A 20,427-nucleotide genomic window follows, 5' to 3' on the forward strand; every position below is an offset into this window, starting at 1 on the left:
TAAACTCGACTCAACTCGAAAAAAATGTCAAGTCAACTCCGAGTAATAAAATAGGACTCGTAAACACGAATAACTTGAAATTTTTTGACTTAACTCGACTCGATCGAACACTCACCCCTAACCGCTGCCATGAAGGAAGAGAATTTGAAAACTGCCAGCAAATGTGTAACTACCGCATAGCACTTTATGGGTGAGTTTTTTTTTATGTGAAAAAAAAAATCTTTCAATTATCCTAGATGATGTTAGTTTTGAGTTATGTTGCTATTCTCGAACAATGCTTCTCATAGATCGAATTTTCGAACAGACATCACAAGTCTCTCAAATCTAAAAAAGCTCTCACACACTTAAAAGTGATAGATTTTTTTATTTAATTTTATTAATTTTGAGTGGATTTCATAAAAAACCAATTATAAGAGAAGAAAGAAAAGTGAAATATAAACATTTTAATATTGATCTTATTGTGAAAGACGATCAATGATTGACAATCAACCACGATAATAAAATTCAGTGCCAATAATGAATTTAAAATGTTTGTATTTTTCACCAATAACTCTTTATTTTGCAATAAAACAATTACATATATTTAAATTAAAAAATTATTTATAAATACAAGTTTTTTCATAAAAGAATTTTATTTTATTTTAGTACCAACCGAGGGAAGTTAGTGTATTTGTATAGAAATAGAACTCCGAGCAATTGCAACCGGAAGAAAACACTTAAAACTAAAGTGTAAACAAGACTTTAAGAAAGTTTATTTATATTAAACACGAGACAAATTAATCTCAACCTAATTACACGTTAGGTGTAAAAATTCTCTACTATAATATTTCTGAAAGAAGAAGAAAAACTCGTGTTTATCGGGTAGGTTTATTAATTAAATATTTTTTCTGTATAATCCAAAACAGAAATTATATTCATATATTTCCCCATTTTCTTTCAGAAAGTATATATTTCCCCATGTTTGAACTATACAAAAAGATTACAAAGAATTTACAAAATAAAAAACTGGAAGCAAAAAACTAATGGCACAAGCTGTTTAAATAGCTAAAACTATCCTGATTTTCTAGTATCCTATGGATCATTACCATTAGCATGTTCATCATCAGCATGATCAACACCATCATCCACCTTTTTCGGTTTCTCTTTCCCATCGGAACGCATCCATAATTTATTGCAAGTCGCCGTCGCTAGCCGCCGACTCCCAAAGTGCATCGCCGTTCGGTCCATCGACGACCCTTGTGTCCCCACCAAATCTTCAATCACTTGGTTATCGACCGCGTCGGCAAATTGTTTCAACACTAGGACGTTGCTTGTGGCGGAATCCGATGTGGCCAACAAGTCACCGACGATCCCGAGCTCTTGACAGTTGATCCTGTCGAATAACTCGATCGTCACCGGCGTGTCTATACCGTCTCGTCTCCCTACAATGAATAACTCGAATTTGTTCTCCATTTCTTTCAATGTGACAACGAGTTCTTCACCATCGTGCAAAGTCTTCTCTTCATATACAATTAGTTCTTCATTGGCAGTTTGTAACCGGAACTCGTTTATGTAATCGTCGTCGATGTCGTTCGGCTTCTGGGCATCGACGAGATCACTTTCAAATATTCTAATAACGGTTAAGCTAACTCCGGGCTTCCTTGACATCCTCCATGCATAAGCTAATGCTTCACAATCGTCCGCTCCGCCGAGGAATAACATCGCTATATCATGGATTCCATCCTCGATATCAGAGACTTTCGCCTCTTCAAGCCCGCGGTCGATGAATATTCCCACCGAACATGGAGCATTGAGAAGCACATTTTGATTTATGTTACGAAAGGAAGATATAGCCTCCCGGACAGACCCTCCTTTAGTGGCTCGTTTACGGAACGGTAAAATTAAGAATGCCACATGCTTGTCTTCGGCCAAACTACAAATATCCCCATGCATGGCCATGAAAGGTGACACCGCGGTAAGAGATTGGATCCGAACGTTGCGAGTCTTGCTCTCGAACTCAGTGAAGGCAGTAACGATTTGATCGGTTTCGGAGCTATCATAGTCATGGTCATCATTGGCAGAGTCTTCGAACCGGGGAGTATGCGAGTCGTGCACGATAAGCATCGTCGCAGGTCGGCCGGGGAGCTCGACTAGGTGAAGGGTGAACACCGACAAATGATTACGTCGGGAATCATGGGTCGCGTCGAGGAGCTTAAGTATTCCGGGCACATTGCAATATGAATGGATGCATACAAGGACTCGTAACTCCGGTTCACTCTTAGCTTCTTGTATGGTTCTACTATTACTCTTTACGAATATTGTGGTCCGCTTGTAGATGGCAGCAATGGTGGGAGCAACTATGCTATTCATTACTAGAATTGCAATTATGGTCACCGCATAATCTCCGTCACGTAAAACCTAATTACGATCAAATTATAGTATGAGAATTAAATTTTGAATTCGAATACCGTAAAAGAACGCAAAACCGAAATTCGAGTACCTTGTTGTCCAAGCCAGTGAGAACAATGAGAATGGCCCATATCCCCTTGGTGCTCATAAGTAATCCAAGAGCAAAGCTATCTTTAGCGTTAATGTTGGAGACAGCTGAAATGGGTAGGAAACTGATGACCTTAACTGCAAAAAGTAAGATTACAACGACGAATATGAGGCTCCACTTTGTTATCTTGAAGATGTCGACTCGGAGACCGGCGATGACGAAGAAAACCGGTAGCATAAGGCCGGAAATGAAGTAACTGAACCGGTCCATCAACACAATGGCTAGATCATCAGGCAAGATGAGGCCGAATATGAAAGCTCCTACGATGGGGTGAGTGCCGGTGACGTCTGTTACGAATGCGCTTAAAACGACACCAACGAGAGCTAAACACAAGTAACAATCGCTGTAGTTTTTGTTGTCTTCGGCAGTGTAATTAACGACCCATGCGAGGAACGGGCGAAAAGAGTAAAAAGAGGCCAATACGTAGGCTGTTGTGGTAGTGATAACATATGGAGCATGCAGGGGATTGCTACAGAATGGTATCAAAATCACGACCAGAATCCACGAACCCAAGTCGCTGATGAGGGCGATGGGGATGGCCAGTTTTCCGATCTCGGAGTTGAGTAGCTTGAGATCGGACAAAATCCGACTAACCGCCGGGAAACTAGTGACCGCGAGCGAGGCAGCCCATAAAAAACCACATTCTTGATGGTAATATTTATCCGTCTCACTCTCATGATCTAAAATCCCACGCACTATATAAAAAAAACCAACCCCTGTGACGAAGGGAAGAAAAAGGCCCGTCACAGTTAGGATCACTGCCTTTTTGCTTATCCGAGTGATGGCGGTTAAATCGAGTTCCAAGCCAATTAAGAACATGTGAAGAACAAGTCCCATGTAACCCAATGTTTCGACCGTAACAACACTCCGTGTCGGGAACAAATCGGCAAAGTACATCGTTTTCCCAAGTGCAGATGGACCCAACAATATACCACCCTGCATAAACATCAAACTCTGCTCTAAAAAAATCATTACATACAACATATAGGACACATCGAACATACAAACGGAACAACAACGAAGCTTACGAGGATATCCGACACTATCCTCGGTTGATGTAAAGGCTTGAAAAGGTGGTAAAGAAAGCGAGTGATGATCAAGATAACGGCGAGCTGCGTGATGAACAAGGGGAGGGCTTCCGTGAAAGGGTTATCACCTTGCCAGATTCCATTGTAGTTAGTGATGTTGAGAAGGAAACATTGGTTCTCTAAGCCCTCATCCATTATTTTTGGTCGGTCGGTCGTGCGATCATCGATCCTTTCCTGCAGGCGTATGCGTCAATCGGAGGCGTCGGGGTGGCAAATCGAGGTGGGGTGGGGGAAAGGAGGAGAACAGTGGTAGGAAAAGGGGCAAAGAGAAAGAACCGGAGGACAAGCAGAGTTTCTTATGAAATACCAAGGAGGGAAGTGTAAGAATACAAGGTTATCCGTTCAATTTGGTTCCATTTTTTGTGGTTTTGTATTGTTTTATTTCATTTGTTGGATTTGATCGCCTAAAATAATTTAATATTTTTTATTTAAAAATATTTTAATATATACAACAATTAAATATAAATAGAATATTATTATTTTTAATAGAAATACAGGTAGGCTTCCAATTAATCGGTAATGAGGACAAGCTAAAAAACCTCTTTCAAGTTAAATCATACAGAATCAATGGAGTTTTATTAGTAATATTAATTCAGAAACCGATCCGTTCAATGAGAATGAAATTAGGAAAATTTCTTATGATAAATTGGAATGAGATTTTATTTAAAATACATTTGTTCATGTTGAGTTGCTGATGCCGGACATAATAATGATTATCCCGCAGGCGCTCCAACAGATGATACACAAGAGAAAATTCGCCCAAAAAAACCAGAGAAAAAAAGTCTCTAGGGTTTAATAAAATATTATAAAATCAAACAATGTCCAAAATCAGTCCACAAGCCGGACTGTTATAGCCAAAAATCGTCTTTATTCGAATTTTGCCAAAAATAGCAAAATCTCGAAAATCACTCTAAATTGAAATTCGAAATAAAATAAACAATCTCCGAAAAATCCGGCCTAAATCGGATTTAAATTGATTTCCTAATTGACAATCAAAATATTACCATAAATAGTAAAAAATATCTAAATCTAGTGATTTGGAGGGGAAAACGGCAGAATTTGAGGTTGAAAAAAGGCCACATGGAGCTTAACTCGATGTAGAGAGCGTGCGCGTCGAAAAGAGCTTTCCGAATTGGGGTCTTATGCGCGATTCTGACACCTGTAGCCAAAGTTATGGCCAAAAGACTGAAACATACTCAAAACGACCCCAATGAGAAACATGTCACAATCAATTCCCGCCTTTGAGCTGATCTGCCAATTCATGGTATCTCAGCGCCATCAATGTGCAATCTGACAACTCAACATCATCTGTCTCGGATCCCATGCATCAGTTGCCCAATAGATTTCGTCTGTCTGCTCAAGTTTTGTGTACTGTTTTCACACTTATCAAATAAAGTGTTTTGTGCATGAAACTACCCTATTTATAAGAATGTTGATGCAAGAAATAAGGCTCAATCGTACTAGTCTAGCTGTATCTTATTCAACTTTTTACACATAATCTGATTCCTTTTGCAAAAGCTTAGACCGACTGTGGATGGTTTTGTTGAGCACGATGCTCGTAATTTTACGGTGATTTAAATATATTTGTTCAAATTCTTGTTTAAATTTAAATATAATTAAGTATAATATTGCGATACTGATCGATTTAGTTTAAAGTATTTTATTTAAACGTATATGATATGCACATATATTTTTCATATTCTTTTTCTAAGATTTATAATATTATTTAATAAATTAAATATCATTTAAAATTACGTCATCTTTTAAAAGAATAAGTTTTGAGGATAAAAATATTGATGAGAATATAAAAGAGAGAATGTAATAATGGGGAGAAAGAATTTGTAAAGAGGTACAATCGATGATCAAATTGAATAAAATATAAAATTGAGAGATAAAATTGAAAATCTAAAAAAATTATTGTCAAAAAGAGAAATTGATGTTAAACATGCATTCTGTTGTTGTAGATGAGCAATTGATTCGAAATTGGTCAAAATAGACTTGAAATTAAAAGATGAATTAAAGAAACGAGAAAATAATAGATCAGATCATAAAACAATCAAATTACTTAGTTAAAGATTAAAACAATGTCATTTTCGTTTTTCTCAACCATATACACTTTATAAATTCAAACTTGATATAAACTTAAAGTTCAAATGAAGAATTTAAATTAATTCGAAAAACTTGAATAATCAAAATTTACATTTCTTATAAAAAAGGAATGCACTCAATATTTTACATTTCTTCTCTCTAATCTACTTGTTCTTTTTTGAAACATCTGTGTCCCATGCGAACTCAAATACCTGAACTGTTGCACCACCAGGACGGAGCTTGAAGAGGATTCCGATTTCGCCAACAAGTTCCCGATGACGCCGAGGTCCGGACATTCAATCATATGGAACAATTGTGTTGTTATCGGTGACTCTAATCCATCTCGTCTCCCCACAATGAATAGCTCGAATTTATTCTCTATATCTTTCAATGTGTCAATCAATTCTTCGCCACTATGTAATTCCTTCTCTTGGTATATGATAAGTTCTTCGTCGGCCGTCTTGTACCGGAACTCGTGTATGTAGTCGTCGTCTTGCTCGTTTTCTTTTGAGGAATAATCGAGGAAGTCGGTTTCGATTAATCTTATAACGGTTAAGCTCACTCCTGGATGCGCTGCCATCTTCCAAGCATAAGCTAAGGCCTCGCAATCGTCGGCTCCGCCGAGGAATAACATTGCTATTTCGTGTATCCCTACGTCGGATTGCGTAACATTGGCCTCTTCGAGCCCGCGGTTGACGAAGATTCCAACCGAACACGGAGCATTGAAAAGCACTTTTTGGTTCATGCTACCAGCACGCTTATGGAATGGTAAGATTATAAATGTCACGGCCTTGTCTTTAGCTATACTACAAATATCTCCATCCAATGCCATGAAGGGAGACGATATGGTAAGCGATTGGATTCGGACATTGGGAATCATGTCTTTGAATTTGGAAAAGGCGGTGATGGTTCGATCCGTTTCGGAGCTTGCGTGGTCACGGAGGTTGTTAGTGGTATGTGAGTTATGCACGATGAGCATAGTCGACTGCCGGTCGGAGATCTCGACGAGGTGGAGAGTGAAAATCACCTTACGATTGTATCGGGGATCATGGGAGACATGGAGGAGCTTTAACATTCCCGGTACGTCGCAATACGAATGGACGCATATGAGGATTCGAAACTCGGCTTCCGGTTTAGCGTCTTGTATAGTTCTACTGTTGTACTTGACGAACAGATTGCTCCGCTTGTAAATGGTGGCAATGGTGGGCGCAACAATGCAGTTCATTAATAAAATCGCAACAACCATCACCGCATAATCACCGTCGTGCAAAACCTAAATAAATTCGAACGGATTACGAGATCGTAAACTTCGAATATGGGCAGTAAAATACAAATGTGACAAAGGAACGTACCCCTTTCTCCAAGCCAGTTGCAACAAGAAGAATGGCCCATGTCCCTTTGGTGCTCATAAGTAATCCAAGGGCAAAGCTATCCCTAGTGTTAACGTTGGAGACCACGGAAACCAGAACAAAAACAATGATCTTAGCAGCAGAAAACATGATTACGAAGATAAATACGAGGCTCCACTTTGTTATTTTAAAGATGTCGACTCGGAGACCGGAAACCGCAAAGAAGACCGGCAACATAAGCCTAGAGATGAAGTAATCGAACCGGTCCATCAACGTGACCGTTAGTTCATCGGGCATGATGAGCCCGAATACGAAAGCTCCAACGATAGGATGAATGCCGGTCGAATCCGTTATGAATCCGCTTAAAATGGCACTGACGAGGGGGAAACACAAGTAGACATCGCTGTGCGATTTCGAGTGGTTGGAAGTGTGATGAACGATCCACGCGAGTAAAGGACGGATAGTGTAAAAAGAGGCAAATATGCCGGCTATTGTTGCAATGATAACAAATGGAGCCTTCACGGAGTTAGCACAAAATGGGATCAACATAACCGTAAGAATCCAAGAACCCAAGTCGCTAATTAGGGCGATTGGTCTCGCCAACCGCCCGATTTCGGAGTTGAGTAGCTTGAGATCAGATAAAATCCGATTCACGGCCTGAAAACTCGTGACGGTTAGTGTCCCCGCCCATAAAAAGTCGCATTTCTCATTGTAATCTCGTTGTTCATCTTGTGCGAAAGATCCATGCAATAGATAAAAGAAGACAAGCCACACCATGAAGGGAAGAAACAGCCCTATTACAACAAGAGTCATTGCCTTCTTGTTTATCCGACCAATCGAACTCAGGTCGAGCTCTAAGCCAACCAAGAACATGTGAAGAACAAGCGACATTTGTGCAAAGGTTTCCAATGTAACAACGTTGTTTGTTGGAAACAAATCGGCAAAGTAATTTGTGTTCCCTAATGCCGAAGGACCTAACAATAGACCACCCTGAAAAACATACCATCATGGTCAAAAAAATAATAATTTTGAGTGTCGGAACCGTAGAACGTATCAAACAAAGGTACTTACGAGAACTTCGGAGACGATTCGAGGTTGATGTAAGGGTTTGAAAAGGTGGTAAAGAAAGCGAGTGGTGATTAAGATAGCGGCGAGTTGGGTGATGAAGTTAGGTAGAGGTTCGTTGAAAGGATTGTCACCTAGATAAATTCCATTATTGGCAGTAATATTCAAAATGAGGCATTGGTCCCCAGAGCCATCCATTTTAATGTTGGTCCGCCACTCTACGATCGATCCTCTATGTCGGTGTGGGCGTCGACCGGTGGCTTTTGGTGGCTAACGGGGAGGGGAAGAAGAACAGAGAGGGAGGGGAAAGGGGTCAAAGAGAAGAATAAAAATAAATAGGAGAAGACTAACAAAGAAGTGTAAAATTTGTAAGGTTATCCGTTCAATTAGGCTCCGCTTTGTGTGGGTTTCATTTTCATTCTTTGCTTTGGTTTTTTATATTTTATTAGTAAATTTCATATATGGATTCGGAACAATTAAACACAAATATTAGAAGAATCCTGGATGGTTTCTAATAATTTTATTTAAACATCATATAAAAAGTTTTATAAATGAAATATCAATTGAATTAATGTCCAATAAATATGAGATACTATCTACTAACTTTAACTTGATTAAAATTAGTATCGATCTAATATATAAAAGAACGTAAAATTAAAAGTACTACATTTTTTAAAAATAAAAATATTTAAACATTTAATATTCTTCAGATTAATGATGACCATAGATATGAATCATTTAAACTTTATATAAAAATTTAATATATGAAATTAACTCAAACAAAAATTCATAAATATATTTTTGAAATATTCTTATTGTAATACCTCAAATATCAGGTTAAGAGTTTCAGGCTAACTTGAGAGGGCCTTGGATAAATTAACTAGCTTATAGGAAGCCTTAGTCCAAATTTGAGTGGATTTGGACATGGTTTGAGTCCAATTGGAATTAAAAAGGGTAATTTTTTTATTAAAGATTAAAGCTAGAAGGATCAAGGGAGTAATTATACCATTTTTAGTTTGAAAGACTAAATCCCATTAATTAGGATGATATCACGTATGAGGCTTCTCTCTTTTCCCCCACTTTCGTTTGCCTTCTTCCTTCATATCTTTCTTCCTCTCTGAGAGTTGAGCAAAGGTTTAAACTTTATAGTCTTGCAAGCCTAGTCTAGGAATACCTAGGTAAGCGTTGTAATCTACTTATCATTGGTTTTCATTCAAGCCTTTAAAATAAAGTTTTGGCCATAGTGACCCTAAATGGGGTTTTAGGGAACTATAGGTTTCTAACTCGTTTTTGTTATAGATTCAAGCTCTAGGAAGTGTTCTTAGTTTTATTCTAAGATCTTAAATGGGTTAGTAACTCATTTTCATTGTTTAAGATTAGTGAAAGAGGTTAGAGAAAACTCCAAGACAATAGACAAAGAGAAGTTGGTCCTTGATTAAGTGAGGACGTTTTTCAACAGCATAGTAGCAAGGTAACACATTCCTAATTTCTCCATACCATATGTGAGTCACCAAATGTTCTTGGTTAGCTTGCTTGAGTTATGAAGCATATGAGCATGTTCATGGTAAATTTCCGGTCATGATGTTATTAACTATGAAAATTACTCTTTATGACCCCTACCATCTTACATAAGTTTAAATAACGTTTAAAGGTCTAAAAGGGACAAATAGGTAGAGTTAGGTGTCATTTTTGTGCTCAAAATAGAGTACTTCTAGGCTTGGTGTATCAGTACTGGATAAACAATATTGATACTATTCTTCAGGTAGCATAAAACAAAGTGGTTTTGGCTGGGAGTATCAATACCAATTCATCGAGTATCGATATAGTTCCTTAAGAATCAACACTCAAGGGTGGAGTACCAATACCACTCTTAGATTTTAGATTTCAGTGTCACAATTTAGTTCCAGTACTCGAGGGAGTATCGATACCAAACAAAGGGGTATCAGTACTCTAAGTATTGGTATTGATAGTGAGCAATTTCCAAAATATCGAAGTTAATTTTGGTATCGGTAGCCAGGGAAGTATTGATACGCTATCACCCAAGTATTGATACTCTAAGTAAGAGTATCGATCCCGTTAGGACTTCTAAGATTCCAACAACCAGTTTTGGTATCGATTCCACGGGTAAGTACTAATACTCAAAGGTCAATATCGATACTGAGCAACTCAGTATCGGTACCCTCCTCCTGAATTGGGTAAAAAACCCATTTCGATTCAAGCATTGGGAAATGGGTCTAATAATACCAAAACCTTATGGAATGACTACAAGTGAGAATAATAATAAATACAACTACAACTAGAAATAATATGAACTAACATGACATAATATTAGCCATTGGATGGCGCTCTAGAAACAGTCAAGACACCTGAGCTACTTTAGCAATATGACAATTGTCTTGTATGTTTGAATGTTCGGAAATGTCTCAATCAGTGCGCAAGGAACTTCAGTTGTTGGTCGGGCGTAGATACCCCATGTTACAATGAGTATGTCAGTCGGGTGTATGTTTCTGGTGCAGAAATTTCAAATCTCACAATATGTATGCTAGAGGGGTGTGTGTCTCAAGATGCAGCGAAACCCTCTGACCACACCATGATGCTACCTCAGGAAGTGTGCTTAGCATACTCACATGGTAATACCTTTGCTTGATAGCATGATCAAGTAGTGGATGCATACAATATGGTCTAATTATTAGTGACACTAAGCATGTAAACTCAGAGTTCGAAATATGTTTTCGCACATGTCCTTAGGAGGAGAGTCGAGGAGTTTATCGCACAACAAACTTTCTAGATTGTTCAAGGCATCATATTACATCTTGATTTACTTATTAGAGGGCATTTACCATTTATAGACCTTCATGTATTCGAGTTGTAACTATATTTTGAAATATTATATTCTTAACTTTTAGGATGTATTTTGGGAGCTCCCCATATTTGTAAGCTTGAATATTATGTTTTTATTTTATAACTTCGATAAATGGTTTTCACATTATGTTTACAAAGGTTTTAAAGAAAAAATTTGGGTTAGACACTTCATTGGTCCCATGTAATACATTAGTCCATCGATCTTCAGGTCATATTGGATTAAAGCGTTAGACTTATATAATTTTAAAATGGCTTAGTTATAAAAATAAGTGTCCAAACTATAACACTTTTCATGAATAGGTGCCTATACTATTTTTTGAATGATCCCAATGCATAAAGTTACAAACGTTACCACTTTAGGTGTTCGAATCGTCAATGACATTAATTTCCTCTATTAAGCGACAAGTGTTACATTTTGGTAATTCAAAATTTTTATTTAAAATTAAAAAAAATAATGTTATATTTAAAAAACACACAAAAATTTCAAAATAACCCAAAACTTTAAAAACTTTCATTTTAAACCCTAAACTCACACCGAATACCGCCCTTTATTGTTAACGAAGCTCCACCCGACCTCACCTCCCACCGACAACCAACCCCTATGAAATCGTGACCAATCGAAGGTCGATCGATGACAAATAGACGTTTTATACCTGTAATGCCCCGAATTCCGAGTGAGTAGTTTGGGTCAATCTAAAACCCATAAGTCGAGCCCATTAGATTTTCTAGACCAGTTTATAAGGGTATTGGGCTTAAGTTTGGCCCAAGAGTATAAGAGAAGTGATGATTTTAAATTATGATTAAAGGAGAGGGACCAAAATAGTAATTTAACCATAACTTGTTTTAAAGGATAAAAACCCCTTATTTCTTCTAGAATTCACGTGAACCATCTCTCCCAAAATATCTTCTCATCCTTTCTTCTTTTCTTCCTTTCCTCTACAAGAGTAAGCCAAATGTAGAAACTTCTTGAATCCCAAGCCTAGTTTGAAGAAACCAAGGTAAGAATCTTAATCCCCATCCATTAAGTTTCATTTCAAGCCCCAAATCTTAGATTTTGGGTTAATATTTAAAAAATGGATTTTTGGGAGTTGAAAAAAATCAAGTGTTTTAAGTTGTTTTTGAGTAGATTTGAGTTATAGGAGTTGTATTTGAGCTTAATCTAGCCCCTAGTTGCGTAGTAATCCATTTCTTTGCTTTGTTTTAGTTTAAAATGTGGAATAGAGTTTAAAGGCCAAAGGTAAGAAAGTTGATTTATAGCTGAATTGATAGAAGTTTTAGCAACCAAGGAGGTCAGGTAACACACTCATAACTCCTTCATACCCTTGGTGGATCATTAAAAATGCAAGATAACTTATGGTTGAGATTGAGCATGTTGAGTAGATGTTCTTGGTAAAATGTATGTTTTAGAGTAATGAGATGTTATAAAACCTTACTTATGACCTTTATAATTCACATAAGACTTAATAATATATGGGAAACCTCAAGATACGGCCTTGTCATATTATTTTGTGAGTCCTTAAAATGCATTCAAGTTAGAAAGTTAAGTTGTGAAACATATATGGTCTATTATTTCATGTGTAACTTATTTTGGTCATTTGGACATGTTGGAATGGTTTTAAGAGGGTTTTGAAGTGTTTAAACGGGTAAAAATTTGAAGTTGCAGAAGAGGTTTCGAAACCCCTTATGGTTGATTTCGAAACCTATTGTGCAGAATATAATTTCAGGTAAAGGTTTCGAAACCTCTACAATAGGTTTCAAAACCCCATACCCAGACCATTACAGTAGGTTTCTAAACCTCTACAGTAGGTTTTAAAACCCCTTTATGATTTTGGTCAAATAGGCCTTAAAAGGTACACGAATGGACGTAGACTTATAGTATACTTCTAGTTGGGATAATTTCTAATAAAATGATAAGTGATAATGAAAGAACACTAATTACAAATAGAAACAAAATATATCAGGGCATGTTCAAGGGTGGGTATCGATATTGTAAGAAGCAATATCGATATTGTTTATGTTTCATACATAAATCAAAAAGAAGTTGTAGAGGCAATTAAGGTATCCCAAAAAACTTATAATTTCTCCTAAATAAGACTACAAGTGAGAACAATATTAATGCTTAATTCAAACATAGAAACGAGATAAAGTAGGAACAAATAATACTAGCCTTGATTGATGTTCGGGAAACAATTCGAAAACCCAAGTTCCTTTAGAAAGCTAGCAAAGTCGAAAGTATAGATTCATTCCAGATATATCCTTAGGGAGTGCGTGAGGCACTTTAAGTTGACTAGTTTGGGCGCAAGGTCCAACACTCAAGGAGTGGGCTAGTCGAGGGTGTGGTGTCTGATGCAAAAATTTAAGGGGCCACATTCTCGGTAGACTAGAGGGGTGTGTGAGCTCCGAGATGCAGAACCCTCAGTCGCACCATGATGTATACCATAGAGTATAGAGTGAGTATAGTATACAAGTATACTCACTAAAGTAGAGCAGAACAGAGCAGTAGACTTGATAGAAAAGTCGTAGACTAGATAAAATGAGCCTTTCAGTGATGCAATTTTAGTATGTTTTAGTTGTTAGAGCGGCACTTAGCTAGTTAGCTCAGCCTTCGGATGTTTCCGTTAGCAGGTTAGTAGTTCGTCCAGTTCAAGAAAATCTAGAGTGACCGAGGTCCAAATCCAATGCAGAGCATAATACGTCATCAAGTTTTTAAAGTGCATGTACATTTATAAACTTTGATGTATTATTGAGTCGTAAAGTAAGTAAAGAGTCAATATGTATTATTTCAAAATGTATATATTTATTTTGAGAGTAAAGTTTAAAGTATATTTCATTTCATGGATTTTTTTTATATTAAAAAAATGGTCATTTTAAAATACAAGAAATGAGTAAAGAGTTGGTCAACCACTCCGGTGGTTCTGTGTGGCATCCTAAATCGGTCGACTGTGTGTCGTATTGGTCTAGGGTGTTACAATACCCCACAAACCCTAGGATAAAAATCGCGATCCCATATGATTCTGACGACCAGTCGATGGCAACTGTGACGATGTATGACTAGGAGGATAGCAAGGATTACGTCGGTGGCGGTGGTCGTAGTCGGAAAGGGTGGTAACGACGGGATAGGGTTAAGATAGGGAGATTTTAGGGATTTGTGACTTTTTATAATTGAAGAGAAATTAGATTTTTTTAATAAATATAAGAATGTTTTGAATGTTTTTTTAAAATATAAATTTTAAAATTGTCTGATTGTGACACATGTCACTTAGGGAGGAAATTAATGTTGTTCACGACTTAGGCACTTAAAGTGATAATGCTTGTAACGATCATTCAAAAAATAGTTTAGACATCTATTCGTTAAAAATGTTATAGTTTTGACACTTATTTTATAATTAAGCCTTTTTAAATTTGATCCTTATATTATAGTTTCTTTCTCTTCCTCGATGTCCATCGTGCACCCACAAGACCAAAATCAACAATCAGGTATTTGGATATAATGTGGCTTCTGTTGGTACTGCTACAGGATGAAATATTTAAATCATAGATCAAAAGTGCTAAACATCAATGTAAACAAGGACCTAAGAAATATTTAGGGTAAACTACACATTTAATACTTAAACTATCAATTTTAATCCATTTTAATACCTAAACTTTCATTTTTTTCAAAATCATGTCTCATGTATAATTTTTACTTTATTTTAATACCCACTGTTAAAAATTTAACGTGTTTAGTACTTAAAATATCAATTTAGATACTAAAACGGACCTAAATTGATTGTATAGGTACTAACACATAATTTACCCAAATATTTAAATCAAGAAATGAAAACTAAATCTAATTTATTTAACTCTAAAATTGACAAGAATCTAAAATACAATTAAATTATAAAAGTTTAGGGGACAAGAGTTTAATTTAACTAATTTTAAAAGGCTTAATACACTATTTAGTACTCCGATTTGCCACTTTATACAAGTGTGTAGTTGCGTTTCTTGCTGCAGTTGGAGCAGGAGCTTTAATGGTCCCGATAATGAAAAACTAACAAAACAATTTTTGTTCATGTTTAATTAAGTTAATGGTAATTGCAGATGGAAATTGGAAATTATGATTCGTTTTACGAGACTGGCATATTTCATACGAGTATATTCACCATATTCGAATTCGGGTTATTTATTTCATCTGAAATTTAGCATATTTAATATTTATATTGAACATGTTTTGTAGATACCACAGGCAACAAAGGAAACTAGAAGCCGTCTTCCTTCTCTGACCTCGCAGTTTAACTGAACATGTTTCAATTTTTTCACTAATCGGTATCGATACATTTCAATACCAAAAGAAAAACAGTACACCCAAAAATTTTGGTATACACCATCAGCAGACCCAGATGTAAAACATTTTATCATTATATATATACGTATATATAAGACTAATGGCATTCATAATGTTCTCAGCAATTCAGAAGAAAATAAAAACTATATGTATATACACACACACGTGTGTGTGTGTGTGTGTGTGTGTATATATAATTCTGGGGGTTCTCTTTAAAATGTTAAGAACAAGAGTTCTGAACAACTTTTTTTGAACAAATTACAAGCATCCATACTAAAAAGAGAAAGCTTATGGCAACTTCATACCTTCATAGCCCAAACTTCACCAGGCATGACCTCCCTTTGTCAAACCAAAGGTAACCACAATCATAGCAATAACAGACTGCAAAAATAAGGACGGGCAGCAACGTAAAGGAGAAAGCTCATGGCAGCAACGTAAAGGAGAAAGCTTATGGCAGCGCAAACTCAAGAAATCGATCTTTGTTTCTTAACAAAAAATAAAGAAGCATATGCTATCATATTGAGAGGAAAAACAGGAATGGACAGTCCCAATTTGTCAGCATGCACCTTGGTTTTAAAAGGCGCACCTAGGCGCAAAAGGTCCCTGGAGCCTAGGCGCAAAAGGTCCCTGGAGCCTAGGCGCAAAAGGTCCCTGGAGCCTAGGCGCAAGGCGCACTTTTATACTAAAAAACCTATAAATTAGTTATGGAACATATTTTATACTTAAAACAATATTATAAACATATCTATGCTAAAAAGTTTATAAATTAATTGTATGAGTATATTTATACTCATTACCCACCAATTAACTCCTAAAATACTTGTCTGCCATGTATTGATTTATATTTTAAAGTTTTTAATATTTAAAATTATTATTTTATTTATTTTTATAAACATACTTTAATCCCCTTTCACCAAAATCTACACTGTTATTGATTTATACTTAATGTTTTTAATATTTAAAACTATTATTTCATTTATTTTTAAATGATACAAATTTATTTTATTATCAATTTAAAATTTGTAATTATTATAAAAAATAATTTTTATATTTAATAAAATTTATTAAGTAATTAATATTTAATTTAATATTTTATTATTTTAAAAATTAAAATTAATTATGTATTATTAAATAACTAAATTTCTAAAAAAACATATAGTTAAAAGCAGACAAAGGGTGGAAGAGGTTATAATGGTTTGTTATAAATAAATAAACATTAGAGTTGGACTATAAATTTGGGCTATAGGGTTGGACTTGTTAATAGGTCAAATATTAGGGTTAAGAAATAAGAAAATGTGATAAAAGAAAGAGTTTTCTAGTCTTCTTCAGCCTTCTTCTTCCTTTCTTACTACTGCAATTCTTTTTTTATCTTCTTCTTTCTTCTTTAATATGTTCTACTTCCTATTAGTGTCCTTAAAAAAAATCCAAAAGGCGCCGCCTAAAGCCTAGAGGTGCGCGCCTCTTGTATCTCACCTCGCCTCATCCCAGGCGAGTGCCATCTTCAGTGCCTGGCTGTGCCTGGCTGTGCCTGGCGCGCCTTTTAAAACCAAGGCATGCACAGCTCCTAGTCTGAGCAAACATAATATGCGGTTGCTTTAGGATAAATTCAATAGATGAACTACTTCAGCACCAACTCTACCATGCAAGCATAATTGTAACTAATGTGTAATAAATCTCTTAGAATATTACATAGCAATCGGGGTCATTCGCTTCCCTTTTGAGTTTCCGAAATTTTTTCTTCATGCAGCAGAATAAGAAAATAAAGGTACTCGAAGTCGAAGAAAACTTACAGCAATAGCACAAGCGAGGTATCCAGCTTTTTCTCTATTATCCACTCGGACACAGAGGAGAACAAAAGTTCCAACAAACCAGGGAATGCCACCAAAGAAGAAGCCCAGAAAAAACCTATCCAAAAATAGTTATAGCAAGTCAAACCTCTGAAGTTTATGACCAAAAGATGGATTAAGTTTAGGCAAGCAAAAATGCCGGAAGTTTCGTTTCTTTTATTTCTTAAAGCACCATTCCATGAAGATCATTGCAGCAATATATTGCACCTTAAATAAATATATGGCTACCTAGACATTGACGCCAAATACTTTCGTAGAGTAGATGCCGAGAGTTACTAATTTACAAATTCATAATTCAGACAACTCAATCAGGTTCTAAAGTTCAGTCTGTCAATTCCATGTATGAGCATGAGATATGAAATTTCCATAACCTAACATGACAGTGAATATCTACAATAGGAACAATCATTTCTGAACCAAATCTCCTATAAGGAAACCCGAAAAGAGTCGTTGTATGAAGAATCTTCAACAGCTTGTCAGCTTACAGATGACGATATGGGCATCAAATTAAAAAAAAAAAAAACCTTACAATGACCAGCCGATTCCAAGACCACAAACAGGAAGGCGAGGTTGCCTCACGGGTGCCGCTTCTTCAACAGGAAAGCCTTCAATAAATATCAATAAGACCGATCAAAACACAAATTAACCAAAAGTAGATTATGAATTTCCCCAAAACAAGCCAATCAACCAATAACAAAAATAAATGATTTGTGTACCAGTAACGGTCTGGTAACCATGGACATAGGGGTTGGCGAAGCACGGCGGAGGGATGGGGTGGGGTAAGCCGACAAAAGGCTGCTGAGGCGGTGGCGGCAGCTGTTGTTGGGGGAAAGGAGGGTAGTAATTGGCTACGCCTTGAAACGTGCCGTATTGATATTGGTTTTGAGGGTTGAAATTCGGGATGACGCCTCTACTTTTCTCATCTTGGCTCATTTTGTTATGCTTTCTTTTGGCGGCGAGGGTCTTCGAGTTGTCGGCGTCTTGGGCTTTGAGCTCCGCCGCGGTGAGAATCCGAAGCGGCTGACAAAGCGGCGGTGAAATACAAAACACAGAAAGGATAGAAATATTAATAGATCGTCGATAGTTACGGTGTTTGGAGGATTTAAGCACGAGCAGTTAGATCTTGTTTATGGGCCTAAATTCTAAGCTTCTTGGATTTGGGTCCAGAATACGATTTTTCATTAGTCCAAAATCCAAATCACTAACGTAGTCTCCTAATAAGGCTTTATCATATTTGATCTAAATTAATCAATCATTATCCGATTTTAACGATTATACAAAGTACTATAAGACTATAATTTTAAAAAATCTAACTCAAGTCCGTGATTTAAGTGTTTACTTTTACTTAAATAGTACTAAGTAATTATCATTCATATAAAGATTATCATTTTAATATTATAGATCGCCACCTTAGTATAGTGGATCATCACATTAATACTATTAACTATTAAGTTCATACCAATCAAAGAGAAAAATTTATTTAATTAAATAAAATCAAAAATAAAATTAGTATGATCAAAAAATATAAAATAAAATTATTAATTTAAATTCGTTATATAGTTAATATGTCCGTTTAACCCTTTTTTCATCTTGATGGTGTAATAAGACTTCATTTTGACACCACTAGAGTACAAGATTATGGCAAAATCAAAAGAATGTTTTGTTTTTGTTTTTTTTTTAAAGAAAGAAATAGTGGTGGTCGGTTTTTAACATGAATATTTTGTTATTTAGGCTTTTAAAAATAATTATTGTTGTATTTTTCTTTTACAAATTGCATCTTTGTGATTAATCTTCCCTTTATTAAAGTCTTTAGACTTTCATCTCTTTTAAAATGTTAAAATCTCTTGATCTAATCATTGCTCATTTTATTACTGATTACATCTATTATATAACGTTATATCTCATGCCAACCTATAAATAATTAGCATCACCTAAACCTGCACCACTATTAAGGGGTTATACATAAACCTTCTACAAAGATTTTGTCTTTTCTTTCTTAATCTAAACTGTCCACACTGTTCATATCTCTGTATCTGTGGAGTTCGCAGTCGAGTCAAGTGCTCTCTCTACGTGCTCACCCATCGATCTTTCCCATGAATTTCCATTTGGAAATTCTCAAGCACTCCCTGTTAAAAATGTATATTGCAAAATTCACATGTTAGCACTGTCAGGATAAATAAATAATAATGAACGAGCGAATTAATTGAAACTGTGTCGTGATGAAAACTATTGTCTTAGAAACAAATTTGCCCAATGTGCGTAATGGCTGCTTCAGGTGTCCCCGAGATTAATACGAATACTCCAAGATTTCGTACACTCAAAATCAGAGTAGACTGTAGTAGTATTGCTCCTCTAATCACCGAAAATAGAAGCACGAAATGTTTTAGGTTGAGAGGATATGTGAGTTGAGAGTGTTTGGGGATAAGCTTATGAAACTCTCTATTTATAAGCTTAGTTTCAGGGATAAAACGGTCCAATGTATATCAGATATAAATATGATTAATTTTTGTATTTAATCTCTTGTTGAAACTCTTGAAATAAAAGGATGAACCTGACCTCAAATCAGTTCAGGTTCGAGACATAATATCAGCCGTTTTGCAATTACTTTGCAACACTCAAGTAATTGTTGTTATAACTCTTGTTATAACTCTTGTAACTGACACAAATCCTCCAGATACATTTAACCTTTCACATAAAACTGCTTACGGATTTTAAATTTTAGAAATAAAAAAGACAACTTATTAATCTCAATTGTTATCCTCTGAGATTTAAATTGAATGTGTAGCCTATAAATATCAATTGGTAAATTTTTTCACATCTTTTATTTGTCCACAAAACTCTTTACGATTTTTTTCCAAAAAGATAAAATCCACACAAACGTGTCAAAGACATATTGCCATGACTTCGAGCATAGGATGAAACGACAAACGGTAATGACAACGGTGTGCGAAATTATCCTTTATTTTCTATCACTCAATAAGAGAAAAAATATATATACTATAAATACTCAAACCAGTAGTATTTCCCGCTCAATGTAAGACGATATATTTCGCGTTACCAACACTTATATGTTATTATAATTGTATGTTCCGTGCTCCTCTTCTATGCTCTTTCTCCTTTCTTTTTCCCCCAGTTAGAGCCAAAATGAGGACTTTCGTTCACACCGTATCTTTCTTCTTCTTCTTCTTCTTCTACATATTTCCTTTGGTCTCCTGCCGGCTAGCTTCAAACCAGAGTAAGACGATGATCACTACTTCTCAGCTTCAGC

General features: G+C 36.0%; 4 protein-coding genes across 4 annotated transcripts in view; 1 reads left to right on the forward strand and 3 right to left on the reverse strand.

The window, feature by feature from the left end:
* LOC120196010 (protein REDUCED WALL ACETYLATION 3-like) overlaps positions 1-6,787 on the forward strand; it is a 36,447-nt gene extending 29,660 nt beyond the window's left edge. The window contains exons 17-18 of the mRNA XM_039197920.1: positions 3,389-3,392; positions 6,776-6,787. The gene's annotated coding sequence lies outside the window, so the exon portion shown is untranslated. The remainder of the gene's footprint in view (positions 1-3,388; positions 3,393-6,775) is intronic.
* LOC120196009 (cation/H(+) antiporter 15-like) lies at positions 942-3,958 on the reverse strand. The gene is made up of 3 exons (XM_039197918.1): positions 3,565-3,958; positions 2,480-3,472; positions 942-2,397 (listed from the first exon to the last, which is right to left on the reverse strand). The coding sequence occupies exons 1-3, from the start codon at positions 3,757-3,759 to the stop codon at positions 1,072-1,074; spliced, it is 2,514 nt and encodes an 837-aa protein (XP_039053849.1). The 5' UTR covers positions 3,760-3,958; the 3' UTR covers positions 942-1,071.
* On the reverse strand, positions 5,849-8,324 carry LOC120196002 (cation/H(+) antiporter 15-like). The gene is made up of 3 exons (XM_039197914.1): positions 8,133-8,324; positions 7,065-8,051; positions 5,849-6,985 (listed from the first exon to the last, which is right to left on the reverse strand). The coding sequence occupies exons 1-3, from the start codon at positions 8,322-8,324 to the stop codon at positions 5,849-5,851; spliced, it is 2,316 nt and encodes a 771-aa protein (XP_039053845.1).
* Positions 8,325-15,496: 7,172 nt separating this feature from the next.
* Positions 15,497-18,272, reverse strand: LOC120195964 (60S ribosomal protein L18a-like protein). The gene is made up of 4 exons (XM_039197895.1): positions 17,876-18,272; positions 17,689-17,764; positions 17,103-17,217; positions 15,497-15,693 (listed from the first exon to the last, which is right to left on the reverse strand). The coding sequence occupies exons 1-4, from the start codon at positions 18,090-18,092 to the stop codon at positions 15,634-15,636; spliced, it is 468 nt and encodes a 155-aa protein (XP_039053826.1). The 5' UTR covers positions 18,093-18,272; the 3' UTR covers positions 15,497-15,633.
* Between the last annotated feature and the right edge of the window lie 2,155 nt (positions 18,273-20,427).

Source organism: Hibiscus syriacus, unplaced genomic scaffold (assembly GCF_006381635.1).
Source record: "Hibiscus syriacus cultivar Baekdansim isolate YM2019G1 unplaced genomic scaffold, ASM638163v2 tig00117022_pilon, whole genome shotgun sequence".
Lineage (NCBI taxonomy): Eukaryota > Viridiplantae > Streptophyta > Magnoliopsida > Malvales > Malvaceae > Hibiscus > Hibiscus syriacus.

Bases quoted from the DNA above. Each gene is read 5' to 3' on its own strand.
- LOC120196009 (XM_039197918.1), bottom strand. From the start codon at position 3,759: ATGGATGAGGGCTTAGAGAACCAATGTTTCCTTCTCAACATCACTAAC. The intron at 3,473-3,564 runs GTAAGCTTCGTT...ATGTTTATGCAG, and splicing joins GGATAGTGTCGGATATCCTC to GGTGGTATATTGTTGGGTCC. The intron at 2,398-2,479 runs GTACTCGAATTT...GATCGTAATTAG, and splicing joins TCACTGGCTTGGACAACAAG to GTTTTACGTGACGGAGATTA.
- LOC120196002 (XM_039197914.1), bottom strand. From the start codon at position 8,324: ATGGATGGCTCTGGGGACCAATGCCTCATTTTGAATATTACTGCCAAT. The intron at 8,052-8,132 runs GTAAGTACCTTT...TATGTTTTTCAG, and splicing joins GAATCGTCTCCGAAGTTCTC to GGTGGTCTATTGTTAGGTCC. The intron at 6,986-7,064 runs GTACGTTCCTTT...GAATTTATTTAG, and splicing joins CAACTGGCTTGGAGAAAGGG to GTTTTGCACGACGGTGATTA.
- LOC120195964 (XM_039197895.1), bottom strand. From the start codon at position 18,092: ATGAGCCAAGATGAGAAAAGTAGAGGCGTCATCCCGAATTTCAACCCT. The intron at 17,765-17,875 runs GTACACAAATCA...TATTTATTGAAG, and splicing joins TGGTTACCAGACCGTTACTG to GCTTTCCTGTTGAAGAAGCG. The intron at 15,694-17,102 runs GTAAGTTTTCTT...TTATTTTTGCAG, and splicing joins ACCTCGCTTGTGCTATTGCT to TCTGTTATTGCTATGATTGT.